At 41.1% G+C, this 22,105-nt stretch overlaps 1 protein-coding gene across 5 annotated transcripts in view; it reads right to left on the bottom strand.

Moving 5' to 3' along the window:
* Nucleotides 1–5,086: 5,086 nt before the first annotated feature.
* Nucleotides 5,087–22,105, bottom strand: part of LOC143935591 (signal transducer and activator of transcription 5B) — a 413,177-nt gene continuing 396,158 nt past the window's right edge. For all 5 annotated transcript variants that reach the window (XM_077459573.1, XM_077459571.1, XM_077459575.1 and 2 more), the window contains 5 exons: nt 19,817–19,947; nt 17,627–17,791; nt 17,447–17,495; nt 9,581–9,679; nt 5,087–7,448 (listed from right to left, as the gene is read on the bottom strand). In XM_077459573.1, coding sequence (XP_077315699.1) covers nt 7,319–7,448; nt 9,581–9,679; nt 17,447–17,495; nt 17,627–17,791; nt 19,817–19,947 — 574 coding nt within the window. In that variant the 3' untranslated portion in view covers nt 5,087–7,318. The remainder of the gene's footprint in view (nt 7,449–9,580; nt 9,680–17,446; nt 17,496–17,626; nt 17,792–19,816; nt 19,948–22,105) is intronic.

Raw genomic sequence — 22,105 nt, 5'->3', positions numbered from 1 at the left:
AGATAATGGGCCTGAATTCGCACCTGAGCTGGACTGCACTGCCTAGAAAATGCACACGTTTTTTGTGCAATGCGAAGTGCGAATGCACTGCAGATATGTGAACCGGCCTCATTAAAATGAATGTATTTTGAAATGTCCTGCGAATTGGGTGCGGTGTAAGCCGCATCTAATTAGCATAGGTGTGAACGGGGCCTAAAAGGTGCAGTAAAATGGGGGGCGGGGGCAGTCAATAAAAAGACAAAAAAAAAAAACTCAACGAAATTTCATGATGGAAAATACAATTTATTTCCAAAATAAAAGTCACAGATGCACAAAACACGCATTTTTATCTGCAGAATAAAAGAGCAACTAGAGAAGGGAGAAGGGGAGGGATAAACACGTTGGGAGCAAAGGTCAGGCAAATAATGGGAAACAAAAAAAAAACAGAAAAAAACAAGGAGGAAGCCATGTTTTAAACATTCAGAGCAGAAAAAATAAAACTTGAAAAATGTTAGTAAAGAAATATTAACCCAAGAAAAACTATTCCCTAGGGTAGTGGCAGGAGGCACAGCTTGCATCCACCCACCAGCTAAAAAGACAACAAATAAGAAAAATAAAACATTTCATCACTACAATACATTTTGACCAACATACAGCTAACAAGTGGCTATGTATGTAACCTGTATGAAATTGTTGTTTTAAATGTGCGTTGATTTTTGGATAAGCCTTTGTGTCCTGGTAAAACAGAAATACTTCTCCCCTTTGTACACAATCTTTGAACACTGTGGCAGTCATACTGAAATTGCCATTGAAGAGGGAAAACGATGTATTCGGGGATAGTTCTACATTTACATGGTATTTTTCCAGGAGGTATGAATTTCTGTTTCATTAAGGCACACCTAACCACATTTAACAAACAGTGGTAGCCCATAAAACTAAAAGGTCCGCTGAGATTGTATTACTGTTATATTATCTTGCCTGTTTTGTAAATATAGCATTTCTCGGTCTCTGTCGTAACCTTAGATAAAAATCCAACATTCAAAAAACATTTTGTATCGTATACTGAGAGCTGTAAAAAGATATATATGTACATATTTATATCTATGTCCTGAGTGCTGTTTTTTTTTCTTACCACTTTTTTTTTTTTATATTTTTCTTTTAAAATCACTGTACAACAATAAAAACCGTGAGGAACAAAACGCATGAGTTATGAAGGTGAGGAATTAGATAGGACTGAGACTTTGTGATAGCACAGCGATGAGAACTGGTTGACATACACCCCCCCCCCCCCCCCTTAGTAAAATGGAACATTCCAGATTTCCCTGATTACTGGCCCATGGTGGGGGAATAATGTGGCCTAGTAAATTTTTGGCTTTTCCTATTAAAAATGGTACAAACTGACATAATTGTATAATGTTACAGATTAATATAGGAACAAAATAGATTTGACTGGTAATCATGTAAAAGCCCTCCTGTCATAAACCTACAGCCAGAATTATTATAAATACATATACACAGTAGCAGGAACAAAAGAAACACACAAATACTAATGACGAAATGACAGGGTTGTGCTATTGTGTTTGGCCCTGTGAAATTATGACGTGAATTCCAGCAGCCTTTTGGCTACAATGTGACGGCATCTGTTTTTGGTGGAACAGTGCAAATTGATACACCAGTCATGAGGGAAAAGACGTGGGGGTTTGGGGTCAGATATCCCAGGTTATACAATACATAGTCATTGTATAGAAAGAAAGGCACGTATATGACAGGGTGAGGCAGTGAACGATCAAACGTAATGACCACAGCCCATAATCTGCAACAACAGTACAGGGGCCTACCACAAACATGGAAATATCAAGGCCTTTAAACTAAAACAAAAATAACCCTTTTAAAAAGGTCTACCCCCCCCCCCCCCCCAAAAAAAAAATCCCACATAACACTGAAGGATGAAGGATCTCTCAGCATCCCATTCTCTTGGTAATCTAACATACAAAGCTTTTAATATCATTCCAGTAGCTGGCCATATGAAGGCCTTGGTTCCTAAAATGACCCATACACTAAAAACACATTATGTTGGGGATAAAAGAAAAAAATTCAGACAATCTGAGATTTTGGCGAGTACTTAAGTAGTTTTAGGCTAAAATGAAGCATGTTTGCATGGTGGAAAGTGTATTGATGCTCATCATCTGACAGGTACCCATCAGTGAACAGGGTTGGAGGAACATTTCTCCAACCCTTGAGGACAGTAATTATCAGCACTGATTTCCACCCCATGGGACTCACTGACCGAGCTTGCTACATGGTTGTTCCAGGTTACCAATATAGTTCAGGAGAATATTCATAGTACAATGAAGGTGCATGCACATGGTTGGGTGAGGCTTAAGGTTTATCAATGTGCAAAAGGAGCATTTTATAAAGAACAGATGTGGTGTATCATCAATTCCCTGATATTTGCTGGCAGCAACCATAAAGATAAAAAAAAAAAAAGAAAAGAAACATTAAATGTATAGTATCCCTGTTATAATCTATCAATACTGAATACATAGTGTTCACCGCACTACGAAACATAACAGGTTTAACCCTTAGGCCTCAGAAAACAGCTTTGTCCAACATATTTTTCAAACTCTGCACTTGTAGACAAAGGCTATTGCAGTTCATTAAGGCCTGCGGCAAAGCCAAAGTTACCTTGGCTCATTATCTCCTAAGGGAGAGCCAGAGACTGTATACAGCCTGAGTTATCCGTAATAACTGAAAAGCAAGTGTACATAGATAAAAAATGGTCTGCGCTCTTAAAGTGATATGTTAACCAAATATGCAAACATAAAACAAAATAAATGGATAAAAAGTGATTAAATCATTAAAGTAGAAAAGTCCCAAACAGTGAAGCATGTGACTTTTGTAAAGTCCTCCAATAAACATTGAAAAATTGAAGGGTTCCTACAATGGTGAACGGACCAAGCCAAAAGTTCAGTGAAAATCTTGTGGCTTTATGAAACTAACAAAGGGAATCCACCACCACCCAGAGGGCACGGTTACCAGCTGCACAAGTTTAGACACTTGTGACTAATACCCAGCCAGGGCCTTTTCCTCCAAAGACTTCAGATGTGAGGTCAAATGACGTAGTAAGCCATTTGGTCAGGAAGGTGGTTGGAGGTACAGCTTGTGGACCCATACATGGTACAAGTGGAGATGAGACAATGTCAATTTGGAACATTAAGCTGTAATCTCTACATGTTTCTTGTAAAAACGCCCACTTCATCATGATACAGCCAAAGTTGGCTTTTGCTGTATATCTGAATTCTAGCCCCATTTCCGGATGATTTCGCTTGAACTCTGTTGGCTGTACTGCTTAGGATTCAGATATATATCAAAAACCAACTTTGGCTTTCTCCTGATGAAGTGGGCGTTGTCCCACAAAACACGTAGAGATTACAGCTCCTGCTTAGTAGGAATTTAAAGTAGAGTTCGCCTCATCTCCACTTGTACCGTGTATGGTTCCACAAGCTGTACCTCCAACCACCTTCCCAACCAAATGGCTTACTACATCATTTGACCAGACACCCAAAGTCTTTGAAGGAAAAGGTCCTGGCTGGGTATTGGCGACAAGTGTCTAAACTTGTGTAGCTGGTAAGTGTGCACTCTATGTGGTGGTGGATTCACTTTGTTTGTTTCATAAATTCATAAGATTTTCACTGAACTTTTGGCTGCTAGTCTGTTCTCCATCCAAGGAACCCTTACATTTTTCCATGTTTATTGGAGTACTTTACATAAGTCACATCCTTCACTGTTTGGGACTTTTTTACTTTCTATAATGATTCTTTCAATCACTTTTTATCCATTTATTTTATTTTATGTTTGCATATTTGGTTAACATGTCACAGTAAGAGCGCAGCCCATTTTATTATCTATTGCTATTTATGTGTATTTCACTTTGAGTTGCTGCTATAATTATTAGGTTTGTTTCCAGCGCAGTTTTCTTTTTTTTATAAGGAAGTGTACATGCCTCTACAGCTCTGCGAGTTTCCCCTAAACCTGTATATGGTTGTAGTGCAGTTGCCAAACCCTTCCTAAGTAAATGCATATTTAGCATTTAGATGTATTCATTGTTACATTACCTCAGATCACGTATTAAAACCTTTGCACTTAATTGTAGGTTATATAAAATATACACTGAGCACAATCTACATAGGACTATAGTATGGCTCAATAGTAGCCTGCCATGGCCCACTGAGATTCACGGTTCTCTCTTTCCATTTGTTAAGATGGGTCTTGGAGAAGTTCAGAAGACTAGATGTTGGGGATTTGCCGTTATATGTATGTCGTGTCCACTAATGAACAATACTTTTTAGGGGACAGATCAGTCTGTGTACCCTGTCCTCTACCTTCCCTTATTAGGAAATAAGCTGATTTACAAGCATTTCTCAACCATGGTCCTCAAGTACCTTGACATATCACATTTTGAAGATTTTTCTCAATGGGAACAGCTTCAGTAAGGCTGAAGTAAAACCATGGAAGTCCAAAAAAAAAAATCCCTGTTTTAAGATCTTAAGATAAGAAAAACCGATGTTAATCTTTGAACACGGTGGTTAGGTGCAAAGTAAATAATAGCTAGGAACCTAATCCATGGCATTGACATCTCCATCCCTCTTAATACTGTTCCTCCTCTAATGCTAGATCATGCTTGGTGAGTACATTCCCTAGTTCTATTTACTCCAGAAAGAAGCACAATGTGACCTTATTGAATGTCACACACCACCACAGGGCATAAGCACAACGGTATAAATACAGGAGAGGAACACACAGACTTTTCCTACCTTGACCTATGCTATTAGAGAAGACCAAGAGAACGTACCCCACTAAGTAGCAGTGAGAACAGAAGACCTCTACAGTCCTTTGTTATATTTCAGCATAACAAATGAATTAATGATTTCCCTCATGTGCTTTGAAGACATTAAGAGAATAACACTTCTCCTAATGAATGTTATCTGTTACTGTCTATGACAAAATGGCTGTTTTGATGTTGCGTGAGCCACAAAAAGTAAAAATGGTTGTGTAAGCTGTGTAATCAACCTGATATAGTGTGAGATTTTGAGACAACAAAAACATATGTAGTTACATAATTCTTTATCACACTTACTATACACCATACATTTAAAGCAGCAGCCCTTTTCCAAAACATAAAAGATTTTCTCAGCAGTAAATGGGAGTTCCATCTCCCTGTGCTTAAAGTTTGCACCTCCTGCCAATCTCAAGGAACCAGTGGTTTTAAAAAAAACTGCATCATAGTAATGCTCCCCAAAGCTAGTAATTCAGCTTTTATTTTATGGAAAAACAAAGAAGCTGATGTCACTTATAGCAAAAGTTCTGAACAGTTTCGATTTAAAGAGGAATTCTAGGCTAGATCTAGCCAAGCTTGGCCCCCATCACCTCCTATTCTAACTACCCTGCATAATAAGTATGATGCTTATACATACCAATTCTGAGGGCACTCCGGTCACATGATCACCTCCTGGCAGCAGGCTTCAGGGGAAAGGATTAACTGCCGACAGCAGATACCTCAAAGTAAACCCCCCAAGCATTACATCCATTGTCTGTGCTCTCTCCTTTCCCCTGAAGGTGGTCGTTGGGGAGATCACATGACCAGACTGAAGGGCCCTAAGAATAGGGAAGTATTCCTTCTAGTGGTTAGAAGGGGGAGGGAGCCATTCTAAGCTTAGATAAAGTTAGCTTGGAATTCAACTTTAAGGCTTTAAGATAGCAAACAACCTGGTGGTTACCTGCCATAGCCAGGCTGCCACTGCTTGGCGCATTAAAGTGCTCTTGGTTCACACACACAGTGGCAAACCTGCCCTGGAAATCGCACCACTTTCCAGGTTTGGGCCATACGGTAGGTGGGAACCTCTGCAGAGATGGGTAATAGCCTGCATGACAGATTCCTTTTAAGGGAGCTACAGGTTCTTTCCAACAACTGTTTCTACAGTTCTAACATTTCCTTATTTTCTCTCGAATGCCTTGTGACTACCTGTTTTAGCCAATAGGCAACAGAAAATCACAAAAAAAAAGTTTTTAGCAGAACAATGGAAATCACTTTTAAAGAGACAACGTAGCTGCACCTGGATAAAGCAATTCAATTGGAGATTCCAGGGCAGGTCTTTTAGTGTTTGTTGAACACTATACTGCTCACCATCGAATCAGGGAAATTCTCACTGGGGCAGATACATACTTACACACACGCACCCATTTATATATATATATATATATATATATATATATATATAAAAATATATATATATATATCTGCCTACTAACACGAGTTCCTGTTGCCTGTCCCCTGCCCAGGTGGGGCAGATTCTTGCACCTAGGTATTAAAATATAACAGAGGTCTAACATAACTTAACATTAATGACACACACTGACTGCCCATGGCTGTTGGCACTTGTATGACATGGGGTTACCATTCACTCACACTTCCCCATTAACTGAGATTTTCCTAGATGCTAAACTTCAATTATCAGGAAACCAAAGACCAATGGCTCTCAGACTAGGTAAGCAGACCTTTTTTTTTAGATTTGTATTTCGACATATATATAATTCTATATGTTGATATTTAATATTAAATTATTTTATAACGCTGCATAAGCCTATATAGGGTTTATTTATATTATCTCTTTTATCTTTCTATACTTTTCAAGCGGAGGCTCAGATGCAGAGAATATTCTACATATATAGCAAAGTAAACATGAATGACATTTAGCTTAAAACTTCTGTCAAGGCACATAGGCCTCATTCTCACGGTGGACGTAATTCCAGCACCTCTGTGGGGGTTCCTGGCCACATTCTGCCAAGCGGCTCTCTGAGTGGCCAAAATGCTGCTGGCGTTTTTACCTATAAAGTGATGCAGCACAATGTGAGGCAAGCATTTGGCTAAATTGGGTGTATTGATCATCCAGAACAATACGCTTTTTTGGCGGGTGTCTGGGGGCACATATTAGGCATCAGAAATGTTTGCTGAACACCCCCTTATAACACCTGTGGATATGGGGCCTTGCAAATTAAGTGGCACCTTCAGCTTACCTCTTTGCAATATTTCACAGACCTCTCAAGAAGCGAAAGAGTTACACTGAGACTAGGACTAAATTCCCCAAAGAACATTTTTTGAACAGGGAACTGGGGAGGAGAAAGCAAGTAAAGATACTTTTTTGTGACAAAAAGGTACCATAGAACAAATAAAATAAAAAAATGAAAACTATCACCATGCACAAAATACCAAAATAAATTTTTGTGAAAACAATTCACATTTTGATTACTGGAGGCAGTGCAGAGTCAGGGGCAAGGGGAGTTAGGACTGAGCATGGGGTATCCACTGGCTGTTATCCAGGGGTCGTCGTAAGAGCTCTTCAACATGTCGGGCCACATCCATGCTGTCATCTAGGTCAAACTCACCATCAGGATCAAGAACAGAGTCAGGGCTGCAGGAAAAAAAAAAGGAGAAGAAATCAGAGCAATTCTACTTTACTGGCATTAAAGCCGAACTATAGTGTAGGGAAAAGGCACTACTACCCCAAATTTTCATATTAACCTCCTGAGCTGTCGGTTGCAGGAAAAGCAGTCACTCAGCTGCTAACACAATAATCAATGAAGATGATCCGCAACTCCATACATGCTCTTCAATACTACATAAAACAGGTAGCTACAGCAGATGTTAACGCATTTCAGCCATGACGGTCTTGTTCACAACAAGGCCATCATGGCTGAAACGCAATAACGTCTGAAGTACCTACCTGTTTTAGAGAGTATTAATACATTTTAAATGCGAAGAAAACGTCTCCATCCATGAATGTCACCCCCTAGATTTCTGCCAGTGGCCATCTTGTGTAAGGGCAGATGATTCCTGTAGTATTTACTTCCTGGAATCCATGTGCTCTTAGCTCAGGCATGCAGGCAAGAGGGTGTGCTTAGATGAGAAAGCCCCTCCTTCCCTCCTGGGATGTATGACAATTTGTCTAGGCATGGAAACCAGGAAGTAACTAAAGAAATCCAAAAAAAACTGTTTAAAACAATTAAATATGCTATACTTTCCTATCCATTTACTAATGCTAGCAGGATTAAAAATAGTCAATGTTGACTGAGAGAGTGAAGTTCCACTTTAAGTAGAAGTTGCAGCACAAACCACAGTCACATAACCAGCAATAAACCCCAGGTAGCACATTACAAGGGGGAAGAAATTATGATTTCCGCTTGTTCACTCTTATTTGGCTCCTGTCTGCAAAATAAGATGCAGTTAAAGGAGTTGTAAAGGCAGAAGGTTTTTTATCTTGGTGCAGGTATTAACATAAAAACCTTTTGTGTGTAGCAGCCTCCCCAGCACTCCCCTAATTACTTACCTGAGCCCCATCTCTCTCCAGCTCTGTCCACAAATGTCTAAGCCATAAGAGACCATCCTCCTGATTGGCTGAGACACAGCAGTGGCGCCACTGGCTCTCATGGCTGTCAAAGTCAGTCAGTCAATCAGGGGAGAGAGGGGGCGGGGCGCCAGGCTCCGTGTCAGAATGGACACATGGAGCTGTGTCTTTGCTCCAGTGCCCCCATAGGAAACTGCTGATTGAGGGGGCACTCCATAGGAGGGAGGGGCCAGGAAAAGCAAAGATGGACCTGAGAAGAGGATGATTCAGGCTGCTCTTTGCAAAACCATTACACAGGGCAGCCAAGTATAACATGTTTTTTTTTTTTAAAACAAGACTTTATTATCTTTTTTGCCTCTTGCCATAGAAACATTTTCATAAGAGCTCAACACATTCCAGATGTGTCAAACCAAAAGCTGTGCAAAGATTTACAATTTGTTTTCTTTAGAAAGCAGCCACATCTTGAGTAGAAATGCCTGTACTCTTCCAACATGCTGTGAAGAAGAATCCTCTCTCTGCTTGTGGAAGGAGTGGTACCTCTCAGCAAAAGTCCAACATACCCTCTGCTAAACCAGAGCTAGAGCTCTCAATGAGTAGGCAGTATGAGCTTAAGAGGGGTAGTTACCTGCACAGAGATGAAGATGGGGTGCAGTCTCTGATCTCCCTGTTAACCCCTTCCCAGCCAGTGTCATTAGTACAGCGACAGTGCATTTTTTTTTCTTTTTTTTTTAGCACTGATCACTGTATTAGTATCACTGGTCCCCAAAAAGTGTCAGTGTCAGAATGTCTACAACAATATCACAATCCCATTAGAAGTCGCTGATCGCCATCATTCCTAGTAAAATAAATAAATAATAATAAACCATAAGATTATAAACGCTATAATTTTTGCGCAAACCAATCAATATACACTTACTGGAATTTTTTTTAACCAAAAAAAATTACATAAATGTTATTGTGATACACTATAGCACCAGGTCAAGTGGCTAAACAGAACAGAATGGACATTCATAACATTTGTAGAACGATCTGCTATCCACGTGACCCCTTTTCAACAGCAATTCAATTACCGAGGGAAGCGGGGCTTGTTTTTCTAGTCCAACTGCAGACAGATACAAGTCAATTGTAAAAGAGTACATTAATTGGTTATTAGACTGAGCAGCAACATATTTCTAGAGTGTAATCTGACAGATACTCACTTCTGCGGGTATAGATTATAGTGTGATTGAGTACAAACTGCAGGGGACGGTGCCTGGTCCATGTAGCTGTTTGCTGGGATGACATCAGAAGCAACAAACCTTACAAAAAGAAGAAGGGCTGAGTTACACATGCTTACAGCAAAAACTTTATTACAACCTGTTGATGCACATGTTTGACTGTGAACATCAGTACTTCTCAAAGAGCAACACCAACTGTGAGAGCCTTTCATCACAACATACAGAAGTAAAAGAGTTTATAGCCAGTGGAACCACTGAAGCTGAACTTTACCCAAGCTACAAATATAATATTTATTTGTAGATGATCAAATATACTGTAAATTGTGTGCCTCATTATTAATCTGCAAGTCACCTGCCCCCTCCACACCATTCACAAACCTTCCATATCACTGTTATATGGGTCTCAACCACTGTATAAATCAATGCTTGTGGCTGCAATCAGTGTGGCCACCAGAATGCCTTTAACGCTCCTGCTCACATTATTCCTAGTCTAGTCACTGATTAGGAGCCAGTAGGAGAGTTTGGGTTTGGCCACGCGGATTAGTCACAAGTCCTGCTACATACAGCAGCCAAGATCTGTACAGTAGTTCTAGGCAAAACATGAGAATGGGAACAAGTTTTGCCATGTATGAATTCCTTGGAGATTAGATTCGATGTGGCACATTGCATATTGAACATCTCTAAAAAAAACAAAAAAAAAACAACATAAAACAATGAATAGAATGTATAGAGGCTCATTCACAGGTGCATGGATCAGTACATCCATGCAGAGGGCCATGTTTAGCTACCTGGTTCACACTAATGCAATGTGGGAAACGCACAAGATTCGCCGCGGGTGTCAATGTTATGTTAACGACACCCAAAACAGATCGCAAAGTGCAGTGCGATTGCCAGAATTGCATAGCATGGATGTGAACACCCATGTGATGCGATTCAGGTGCAGGGGGGGGAGGAAGGGTCGTGCACCATTTTGGTGTGAATGCGATGCAATTTCAGCCAAACAAAATCACACTGCATTCCTGTGCACATCATATGCCATGTATGTGCGGTACAATTCCTGTGCGAATTGCATGCAGTATTTTAAATGCACCAGTGTAAGCCTAGGCAAAGGTACAGGTGATCCGTGCAGCCAACCTGGTAAAATCAATGGCAGGCTGAAGACTGCATTGATCTACACACACACACACACACACACACACACACACACACACACACACCCCTGAGTGTAGATCCCTGCAGGACTGATTCACAGCTCTGAACACGGATTACCCGTGCCTCCTGCACAGATATACATTGCCCTATTTATGGGTGTACTGATCACTGTGTCTGTGTGAATGAGTCCTTACGCTCAAAATATAACTAAAGGCAAAAATTGTTTTTACTTTTAGATAGAGTGAAGAGGGTTTAAAACACTTGTCAGGCTTTTATTAGCATCTGTACTCCCTGTTAGGTAAATTAACCATTTCTCTTTGTCCCATTATCACCATCACTGAAAGTGAAAAAAAAAAAACATTTTTGACTTGCATGTAAATGTCGTATCTTGGAATACAGTACAGGACACAGGCTGGATATTTAAACACCATGGGTTATATCCTGCTAATCGGGTGATTGGACACTGGCAACGTTTTGCTAAACACAACCCTTGGGCATACCCCTATAGCTCTTCCCCAATGTGTCAGGTCACCTTAAGGCGAGGTGACAGATGCACACCGTAGGGATCAGGGGTGCACCGCAAGGTTGTTCACCCTACGGCTGACTGCTGCAGACGGGGGACAGATCCCACTAGGGTTGGAGTGTAAGATTCCCTGGGGCGCGGAGTCTAAGAGCCAGCAGGTGTTCACCAGCGCCTCTAGTGGTGAGGATAGACTTGGCTGCAACTGACTCCAGGTCGCGACCCCCAGGGTCCCCCAGCTCACACCCACAGTAGGCAACAGGAGGATAGGGATGGTGAGGGACAAAGCCAAGGTCGGGGCCACAAGCAGACGGGAATAGTCGGAGACACGCCAAAGGGTCAGGATCACAGGCAAACAGGGATAGTCAAAGACAAGCCAAAGTCGGTAACGGGAAACAACAGAATCGCACACGGCAGGTAACAGGAAGCTAACACACAAAGGAATACACAATGGTTGATCAGCACTGATGGTCTGCAGTGCACAGGTTAATATAGGGCTCCCTGATAGAACAGGAGGGAAGAGTGGCCTGTGTACTGTACACCAAAATATGGAGTTTACAGGTCAAAATTCCTTTTATCCTAATCCTACAGTACAGGACAGATATTCATACACCCTTGGTTGTCCCTAAGAAATTCTCATCAAATATAGTGCAATGCAGTCTTTAAATACCATAAAGCAAGTGTGTCATAACAATCTCCAAGGAAAATTGTATGTAACCAAAAAATGATGATAAACTTAAAAATATTATGTGAAATTATTCAAAGGTCCATAAATGCAATTACAAAGTTAGTAAGGTTGAATGGATGCCAATCCATCCAGTTCAACCTGAGTGAGTATGCACGTCTACAATTATCCCTGTACATTGCATCTCATTAAGATACGCATCTATTATATTATGAATTATGGTACCCATATAGCGCCGTCAATTTACACATACATTGCACACTCACATCGGTCCCTTTGTCACACGGTATCTGTGCAGCGGTCTTACAAGCCCAATTTGTATGGAAAAAAATACACTTTTTGACCAAAAAAAATAAGACAACAGTAAAGTTAGCCCATTTTCTTTTTTTAGATAATGTTACGTCAAGTAAATTGATACCCACTACCCATACTTCAAAACTGCACCCGCTCATGGAATGGCAACAAACTTCTACCCTTAAAAATCTCCATAGGCAACGTTTAAAAATGGTTACCAGTTTAGAGTTACAGAGGATGTCTAAACTTAGAATTATTGCTCTCGCTCTAATCGATCACGGCGATACCTCACATGTGTGTGTTTGAACACCGTTTTCATATGCAGGCACTACTTGTGCACACAAGCTCGGCGGGACAGGGCGCTTTAAACTTTTTTTCTTCTCATTTATAAAAAAATTTTTTACACTGTCCTTTATACAAAAAAAAAGGTCACTTTTATTCCTATTACAAGGAATGTAAAGCTTCATGTACACGGGACATCATTTAACCTATCCTGAACGACTTAACTTGACAGCTAGAAACCAGCATTTAAAAACGTTCCGTTTAGCTGCGTTTACATGGTACGTTTTTTGCGTTCCAAAAAATGGTTCTAAACTCAGCTGCCTAGAGACGCCTATTTTACATGTACTGATAAGATAACAGAGGAGAGTTCAGGGGCAGCTGAAAAAAACGCCCAGGCAAGAGATATCTGTTTACCAGCAGCAGTGTACTGCAGGCCTAAACATCCCTTGTAAAAGAAAAAAAAAACATGACAGGACCTCTTAAATGTGAGATCTGGGGTCAACAAGACCTTAGATCTCATATTTACATAAAAATAAAAATAAATCCCCTTTAAGATCATTGGGCGGAAGTAGCGTTTGACATCACTTCCGCCCTCCAATGCTATAGAGCCGAGTGGGGGGCCATCTTTCCCTCACTCAGCATCCAGGCTGTAAGGGGAGCAGATGCGATAAGGTAACAAGACGTATGTCCCCTTCAGGGGGTTAATCCTCTGGTGTCTTCAAACTTTTCCTGTCTCCTCATCACCAAGAACAGGGATAAATTCATAAAAGGCAAAAAGGAAAAGCCATCAGTGTTTACCATTTTTAAAGTGGTACACCTTGGAGGAAACTGCATCCTTTAAGGATTCTATGGAGCGGAAGGCTGATTTGGAACTGAATAAGGCCTTTACCACTGCAGGGGCTACCTGCAGGCTGGCTGTGGCTCTGACCTCAATTGCCTGAGCCGTCAGGGTCTGGGCTTCGAGTGTGGAGTCGGCCTTAGGTTCCTGGTTGAAAAAACAATTATTCTCATCAAATCTTCAGGTCCCGAAATTGTCAGCTGAATTAATTGCGGAAGCAACGGTGCACTTAGTCAGCTTCACCTCCCGCATCATAGCTCACTCTATCATGGCTAGACGGGCTCTTTGGCTGAAACACTGGTCCACAGACTCTGCCTCAGAACAGGCTTTATGTTCTATCCCCTTCTCAGGGGGCACTCTCTTTGGTAAAATGTTAGAAGAGGCAATTCGACAGGTGACTGAAGGAAAGTCTGGTCTTCTCCCCCAGGATTGGAAGCGTCCTTCGCAGTTGTTTCGGACTAATAGAAGACCCTGGAATCAGTTTAAGGATGCCAGGGCCTACCGCCCGGGTAGAGAGTTCTCACACTTCTCATGGCAAAATTGTGGCACCTTTGCTGATCACTCCAAATCTAAAACTCCTCAGGCTTCCAAAACTACAGCTAAGTCCTTCTTAAGGGCGGCCCACCAGGAATCGCCAGTAGGGACAAGACTAGCTATCTACAGCAGTATCTGGGAGGAAAGAATAACAGATTCCTGGGTCTTGGAAGTGGTTGGTAATGGCCTTCATCTTCAGTTCCAAAGTTCCCCTCCAAGAAGTTTCTTTGTTTCAACAAAAATCCCCACTTCATCAGAGAAGTGAGTGTCACTGGAATAATACATCGCAGAGTTACTCACACTTCACGCAATATATCATACCAGTGCCACAGGAAGAACAGGGTGAGGGGGTATACTTCACTTTTTTTCTCGTCCAAAAAATGTCAGGAAAGTGGCGCCCTGTCTTGGATCTAAGAAACCTGAGCTCCTTTCTGAAGCCACAGTCATTCCAGATGGAATCCTTCAAGATCATTTCAGCATTAATTTGCCGGGGTGACTGGATGGTCTACGTGGACCTTGAGAATGCTTATTTCTATATCCTGGTGGCCTGAGTTCGTCAGTACTTTCTGAGGTTTTTCTACGCGGGCAACCATTTTCAGTTCAGGTGCCTTTCCCTTTGGCCTCAGCTCGGCTCCAAGCACTTTTACAAAAGTTCTAGTAGCAGTGATCGCCTATCTTCGGCAAAGAGGAGTAAGAATATTTCAGTACATGGACAGTGTCCTAATTCTTGCTCAATCCGAGAATCTTTTGCTACAGCACCAAGATCAAGTTCTTGCCACCTTAACGCAGCTTGGATGGATGATAAATACACAGAAAAGCCATCTCACTCCGTGCCAAAACTTAGTTTATTTGGGCATCTCTTTCGGCACGCTCCAATACAAAGTATTCCTTCCATAAGACAAAATAGTTTGCATTTCAGTGGAAGCTTTGGAGATAGCATTCTTTGCTATGATCACAGTACACAGAGGAATGAGTTTTTTTTTAGGGAGCGTGACGGCCGGTATTCTGGCAGTTCCATGGTCGCAACAGCACACAAGATTTCAATTCGGTCTTCTCAGCCAATGGAATCGTGGTTCGCTGCATACAGAGATAACCTAGCCCGGGGAAAGCGCATCAACCCTGCTGGTTGGATCATGATCACGTCTCCAGGGTTGGGGCGCTCATTGCCGGGGATTGAATGCTCTGGGGAAATGGCTCCCTCAGGTTCCCAGTCCGTCACACCTACTAGAACTCAGACAGGCCAGGGAAGCTCTAAAGGCTTTTCTTCCCATCATTCGAGGCAAGAGGGTGAAACTACTGATGGACAACAGGAAGGCAGTTTCTTATGTCATGAAGCAGGGAGGAACAAGAAGTCTACGCCTCCTCCAGATGGCAGCAGAGATCTTCGGGTTTGCAAACCTCCTAGATGTCTCAGGGGCATATCTCCCGGGGGTTCAAAACACCATGGCTGACCGCAACTTCTCCAACAACACGGAGTGGATGCTGAACCCAAAGAATCTAGTGGAGGTCTTCAATCAGTGGGGGATACCCGAGGTAGACCTTATGGTAACGCCAGACAATTGTCAAGTTCCCAGGTTCTTCTCCAGGTTCTTCTGTCAACAAGCGCTGCCACAGGATGTTCTCTCAGGAGTGGAATTTCAGTCAAGTACACATATTCGTTCCGATGGCTCTGATTCTCAGGTCACTGCTGAAGATTGTGGGAGAGAAAGTCTCTGCAAAAGTAATTGCTCCATTCTGGGGAGGAGGCCATAGTTTTCCCTCCTCTGTCACCTGGCAACATGCCCACCAATCAAATTGCCTCAAGCCCGGGACCTGCTCCTTCAGAACGACTAGTTCCACCCTGATCCCACCCATTGGCCTTGACTGCGTGGCTTTTGAAAGGGACAGGCTAAGCAGTCTAAATCTTTGTGAATCGGTAGCGTCAACCCTGCTCGCAGCAAGAAAGCTGTCTACTAAGGCCACCTATCACCGAGTGTGTTAGAAATTCAAAGGGATTTCTGCTCAGCAGGGGTTTTAGTTTCAGACGCCATCAGTGGCTAATGTGCTGACATTTCTTCAGTCCGGTCTGGATGTAGGTATGAGCTACAACACCCTTAAAGTCCAGATTAGTAGCAGCATTAACTTTTATTCCTTGGGCTAGAGATCAACTCACAGTCAGGTTTCTCAAGGCAGCCAACAAGAGTCGGCCCCCGTTTCATCCCATATTTCCAAGATGGAATTTGCCATTCGTGCTGAAAGGATTGTTAAAATCACAATTTTTCCCAGATTCAGTCAGTTCAATATATTTTCTTACCTTGAAGATTGTATTCCCCAGAATTCCCCAAAGGTCATTTCATCATACGAGGTGAAAGCAATTCAAACAGCATATTTAATGGAAGACCTCTCCCCTCCCCAGGAGATCTGTGCGCATTCAACCAGAGCAGTTTCGCCCTCCTGGGTGGCCTGGTGAAAATCAGTGGATGTGGTCTGTAAAGCGGCAAGCTGGAGTTCTCTTAATTCTTTAATTGAGCATTACAAGCTGGACGCGGTGTGGCTTCTTCCCAATCAAGTCTCATGGAAACTTCTGTGTTGTCCTCTGCTTTGTCTAGATGTTAATAAATTTACCTTTTTGGCAGCACCTGGTGTCTGTTTTTTCCCCCTCCCTTTGTTTTTGTTAGTTAGGTCCCGAGGTTGTGCTGACATGAGGCTAAGCCAGGAAAATGGAAAATTGTTATTAATACTTACCGTAATTTTCCTTTCCTGCCTCATGACAGCACATACCATCCCTAGGCCGTCGCAAGCTTTTTACAAGGACATCTGCATCAGGTACTGCCTGTCTTTTATGTCTATTCAGGGGTGTCCTACACGGGGTCAAGGGGTGGCATTGACCCGAGGCTGTGCCATGAAAGGAAAAGTATTGATAACAATTTACAATCCCCCCCCCCTCGTTTTTAGAAGTGATCACATATCCTCTAAGCTCCTTATGCAGCTGAGAACACAGAGCTGGGGGAGTAGAAACAGCTGTACACTGAGCTTCCCAGTGATCATTGGAGGAGAGCACACTGAGTTCTAACACAGCTAGAGATCTGACCACAGTGTGTTCTCCTGCTTAGTCATTTTTTAATAATAAACAGAGAGACTGGCAGGATTCCCAGGGATATCACACAAAGGAAGCAATAAAAAGAAAACAGGATACCTTTTAAACGCAAGTACATGGTACAGCAGGCACATATAAGGAATATGAAATGTTCAGTTTACATATGCTTTAAGATAAAAAATAAATTAAATATATATATGCACATGATAAGAATAAAATTTGGAGATATTCACTGCATGACCTGAAAAGCTCTGAGACTGTTATAAGCTATGCTGGAATCTGTACCATCAGTTACAACTACTGTACAACTATGCAGGTACAGTCACTTTTCATTGGAGATCATATTCAATGACAGAGATCTGTTAAGCACCCCATTTGCTGCTCTAGTATTAAAAATAAAATGTCAATTGACCAGTGATAATCATTAACATGGCATGCATGTAAATATGTCAGGAAAAGAGACTTACTCTGGAACAACTTGCTTTATAGCTGGCTTCACATAGCCATCTCCTTTAGCTGCAAAAAACAAGTAAACAAACTTAAAATTAAGGAGAAATTATTTAAAGAAACTCATTATTTCCTTCTGTGATAGTACATGAGAAATAGTTGTATACAGACAGATAACTGGTATATGGAAAGTTTCTTACAAGGATTGCAGAGAACTGGGGTGTAATACTTTGAGAACACTTCATCTTTGGGACGGTCAGGGTACACATAGATGAGATAATTGAGGTCCCCCAGTCGGTCCGCCAGTGAACGTACGGAGAAGTCTCGGCTTGTAAAAGGCATCAGATTCCACAAGGCTCTGTCCGCTAGGGATACACAAACAGAATGTGAAGTAGGTAGATAAGTTAAGAATAAAGTTACAGCCGATTCAGGGTGAACAGCTAAATGTATATAACCCAGAAAAATATATCCGCTGATGTCTAAAATGTATAAACAGTATGTTTCATTCTTCCAGAAATGAAAATCCAGATTCAGATAATACAATATGTTATTCTTCAAAGTATTCTTTGTACAGGAAACTTGCTTCTTTCGAGTCCTGTTCCAAGACAACATTTACCTACTTTATTCTGGCTCAGAAAGCAGAAGGCTCAATGGCCTGTACACACAATGATTGACAACTGGGCCCAAAAGGTATACAGTGCTCAAGGGAAAACTGCCTCCAGAATATGATAAGCATTGTCACACTAACACCCCACAAGCACCAAGTACATAGTTAACTTACGCTACAAGTTTAAATCCACCAGCTATTTTCGTCACTCCTATGTATTAACACAGAAATACCCCCATTTTGTAGATAACAGTTCTACTGGGGCTACAGGCTATGATTTTAGATTTCAAATACAGTGCAAGAAGTAGTACTAAGCTCATAAGTTTAGATATTGACCAGAAGATTGGGCAGGGTCTAGGCATGTTTATGCACCAGCTGCACTAAGTGTTGGTTGTAAAGGACATTCTTGTAACACAGATACTACTAGATCCAAGATATCACTTTTTGGACAACCATGTCAGAACATAATTGTCTAACAGCGAAACACATTACACATAAAGGCTAAAGTGGGGTGGTATAGACTGACTGCGAATGAAGTAAGACATGCCTGTAAGAGCTTCTGCTTAATAAAGATCTGCTTTAACGACAAGTAAATTTATCTATACTACATAGAAGCTTTCTATATACCTATTGTGCTGCATAGCACTTCTAAAACATGCCTCTGAGGACCCGTCTAAGACTGATACATTCTGACACAAAAACCAAGATGGTTCAGGGTCTATGGCACAAAAAGCAGCCCCTCAACAAGGCCTGAAATATGAGGCAGCCACTACAGTGATGAGTATGTCTCAAAAAATATTGGGAGCAGCCCCCAACAACATCATGTCCTGGATCAATGCCAATTATTGCAAGAGAGGAGATGGTATGGAGGATTTTAATGCTCAGCAGCCAAACAAACTCCTTGAAACTCCACAATTTGATGCTGAGGTTGGCTTATAGGACCTGATTCCAAGTAGCTCAAAGCAAAAGGTCAGTAAAGTAACCTACAATGGAGATGCCCTGCAGGTGTAACAGGGCTAAACACCAGGGCAACCATTTTGGTAAAGGCTCGAGAGACTGAACTGATGATGATTTACTAATCCTAGCTCTGAGAAAGCTGTAGTCATACTTTGGATTACCAAAAAGAGTACATGCTTCTCTTAATACAGAAGCTTGGAAAACCCTGCATTGTCATAGAAAAAATAATTGCCCACAGAGGAACATTTTGACAAAATACATTAGGTTTGCTTAGTAAGCATAGCAACATCTCACTGAAACACCTAAAATGCTCCTGTAATTCAACAATGAGATTTACGTAAAGTAGAATCAATAAAGAAAACAAATCTCCATGCATCCTCTCAGCTACTATAAGACAGTTTAGGACAGAGGATGGGTCTGAAATGTAGATATTTTTAAATGTGAAGTTCTGAAAATTTCAGGCAATCATTAAAATATACCTAGATCCAAATGTTTTCCTTTTATTTATTTTTTTAAACAGAGTATAATAATGGTTAAAATTCCTGTTAGGTTTTTTTTTTTGTCAACTAGAGAGCATGAATCTCCCTAGTAGAAACTCAGACTGCAAAAGCAGCCTTTGTTTTGTAGAGTTGTTTTATGTTGTAGTCAAGCTGATGCGGACCATCAAGACTGCTACAACACAATTGATGCACTGGAATATTTTGTGCAATAACTGCTTGGTTTACAAAAAAGAAAAAAAGAAGGATGTTAATCATCTAGATCACAAGAGTAGCTGTATATACGTCTGCTTGGAATTCTGTTGAGTAAAGTCTCACGAGGAACTTACGTAGCTCAAACTTCCATGCTATTGTGATGCCCCCAATTTCCGAGTCACTAAAGCGTAGAAGAAAAGTCCCATCCCTTTTATTCACCAACATGTCATGAGCCTGCTGCTTGTTGACAAAGCCTAAAATTGCCCTGTAAAAAAAAAAAAAAAAAAGAAGAATAACGACATAACATTTAGGATGGATATGGAAAAGCCTACCTGGAAAGAACATAGTAGGAAAAGTCAGGATACAGACTTATAACAGCAATATGTCTAGCTGCACTAGAGAGATATTATACCTTATATAGGATTGCTATATGCAACCTGTGGAGAACACAGGCTAATGTGCTTTCATTTTGGAGGATCTCCACCTTCTCTCCAGTCACTCATTATAGACCACAGACCACAGAAAAGATATTTACGAGCTGCCCTACTGCCTGGCTATCATGAATGTGTGAACTACTGTTCTTCTCTTCCCGTGAGCTGGCACAGCTTAAACTGCACCTCCCGCCACAAGGAAAAAATACTCAGCAATGCCCAATGCTGACCGAGTGGTGATACCGACCAATTCATACATGCTCATCTGTTGATCCCTCACCATGAAGTTTGAAAACAAATGTAAATTTTTTTTTTTTAACATGCATGACCAAGCATACAATATTATTTCTTGTTGAGATTCAAACCTTGGGGTGTTTAATAGATGATTTTTACTCATTTGACAATACTTCAATAATATGGTTTGTGTAAACATGTTTGCTAAATTAAATACAACTCATCTGTTAATATAATTACAATTGGGTCCCTGTTATGTGTCCTTATTTATTATATTGTAGAGTATATTCCAGAAGAACTGATAACCCCCCAAGGTGGGTAGGAAAACCCAAAACTACAAGGTGGGTAGGATCAGGGGCAAAAACTAGGCTAGGTAATCCCATTGCTGATGCTCTATGTAATAAAAAAGAAGCCAGGGTTAACCTTAGCCTAAAGAAAAACAAACTGAAATCTTTTAGGAGGAGGGAAGTAAAAATAAAATAATGGGGTTGCATAATTGTGCACACCCTCTTATAATTGGGGATGTAGCTGTGTTCAGAATAAAGCAATCACATTCAAACTCATGTTAAATAGGAGTCAGTACACACCTGTCATCATTTTAAAGTGGAAGTAAACTCCCCTATCGTTTTCAGCCAAGGAAGCTGCCATCGTTGCCTCTGTTTAATCTTCAACTGCTATGGTGCTGCACATGTGATTTGTTATGACACCAGCCATTGGATGGTTTGATAGTTTGGCTGAGAGCACAGCCAATGTGCAGTTAGCATTCCCGGCATGCCTTTTTTTTTTTTTTTAACTGTTTAAATCAATGGGTTTACTTCCACTTTAAGTGCCTCTGATTAACCCCAAATAAAGTTAAGTTTTTCTAGTAGGTCTTTCCTGGCATTTTCTTAGTCTCATCCTACAGCAAAAGTCATGATCCGCAGAGAGCTTCCAAAGAATCAGAAGCATCTCATTGTTAAAAGGTATCAGTCAGGAGAAGGGTACAAAAGAATTTCCAAGGCATTAAACATACCATAGAACACAGTGAACACATGCAACCCGCATCGCGATTTGAAGTGTCGTTCAAATGAATGGCATATCGAATGCGAGTCCCGCATTTTGTAATTTACACCTCAGTGCTGTCAAATCGTGGGCAAATCCGTGGCAAATCTGCCCGTGATTTGACAGCACTGAGGTGTGAATGATGTAGTGTGAACGAAGCTTAACTAGACAAAACATAAGACTTGCAAACCAAACAAATAAAAGGGAAACAGAACAAATATTCCTTTGAATAGCAATGGGGCATAACCTACACATGTGGATCCACATGTATAAAGGTGATACTGAGGACATTGGTGCCAACGCACATAGAAATACTTATAACTGGCAAGTATCCTTTCTGATCCATGGAACTGAGAACGTTTAAACGTTAAATGTGGTAACTACTCCATCTAGTGGACAAGTCTCCCAAGTACATGCCCATAAACACACTGCTCCAATTCTGCACTTTAGAAGTACAGTATAACAACGGTTATATATAATAGCAACAAAGTGGTGAGGGGACATTAAAAAGGCACACATGGAATAAATGCTGCTTAGAAGACCAGTTGAGTCTGGTAATGTAATCCAAAAGACACAAACAAAAGTGCCAGAGACAAGTGTAACAAAAAAAAAAAAAACAATCTTCTACATGATCTTAAAAGGATATCAGGGCAATGCAAACACTAGGTCACAAGTCCTTAAAACCGTGTCTGGTCTCCTGCCACTGTCAATTTAGCT

Source organism: Lithobates pipiens, unplaced genomic scaffold (assembly GCF_037356315.1).
Source record: "Lithobates pipiens isolate NorthernLeopardFrog02 unplaced genomic scaffold, aLitPip1_a1.2 Scaffold_28, whole genome shotgun sequence".
NCBI lineage: Eukaryota > Metazoa > Chordata > Amphibia > Anura > Ranidae > Lithobates > Lithobates pipiens.
The sequence above is the reverse complement of the archived record's forward strand: the minus strand, read 5'-3'. Positions and strand labels throughout refer to the sequence as shown.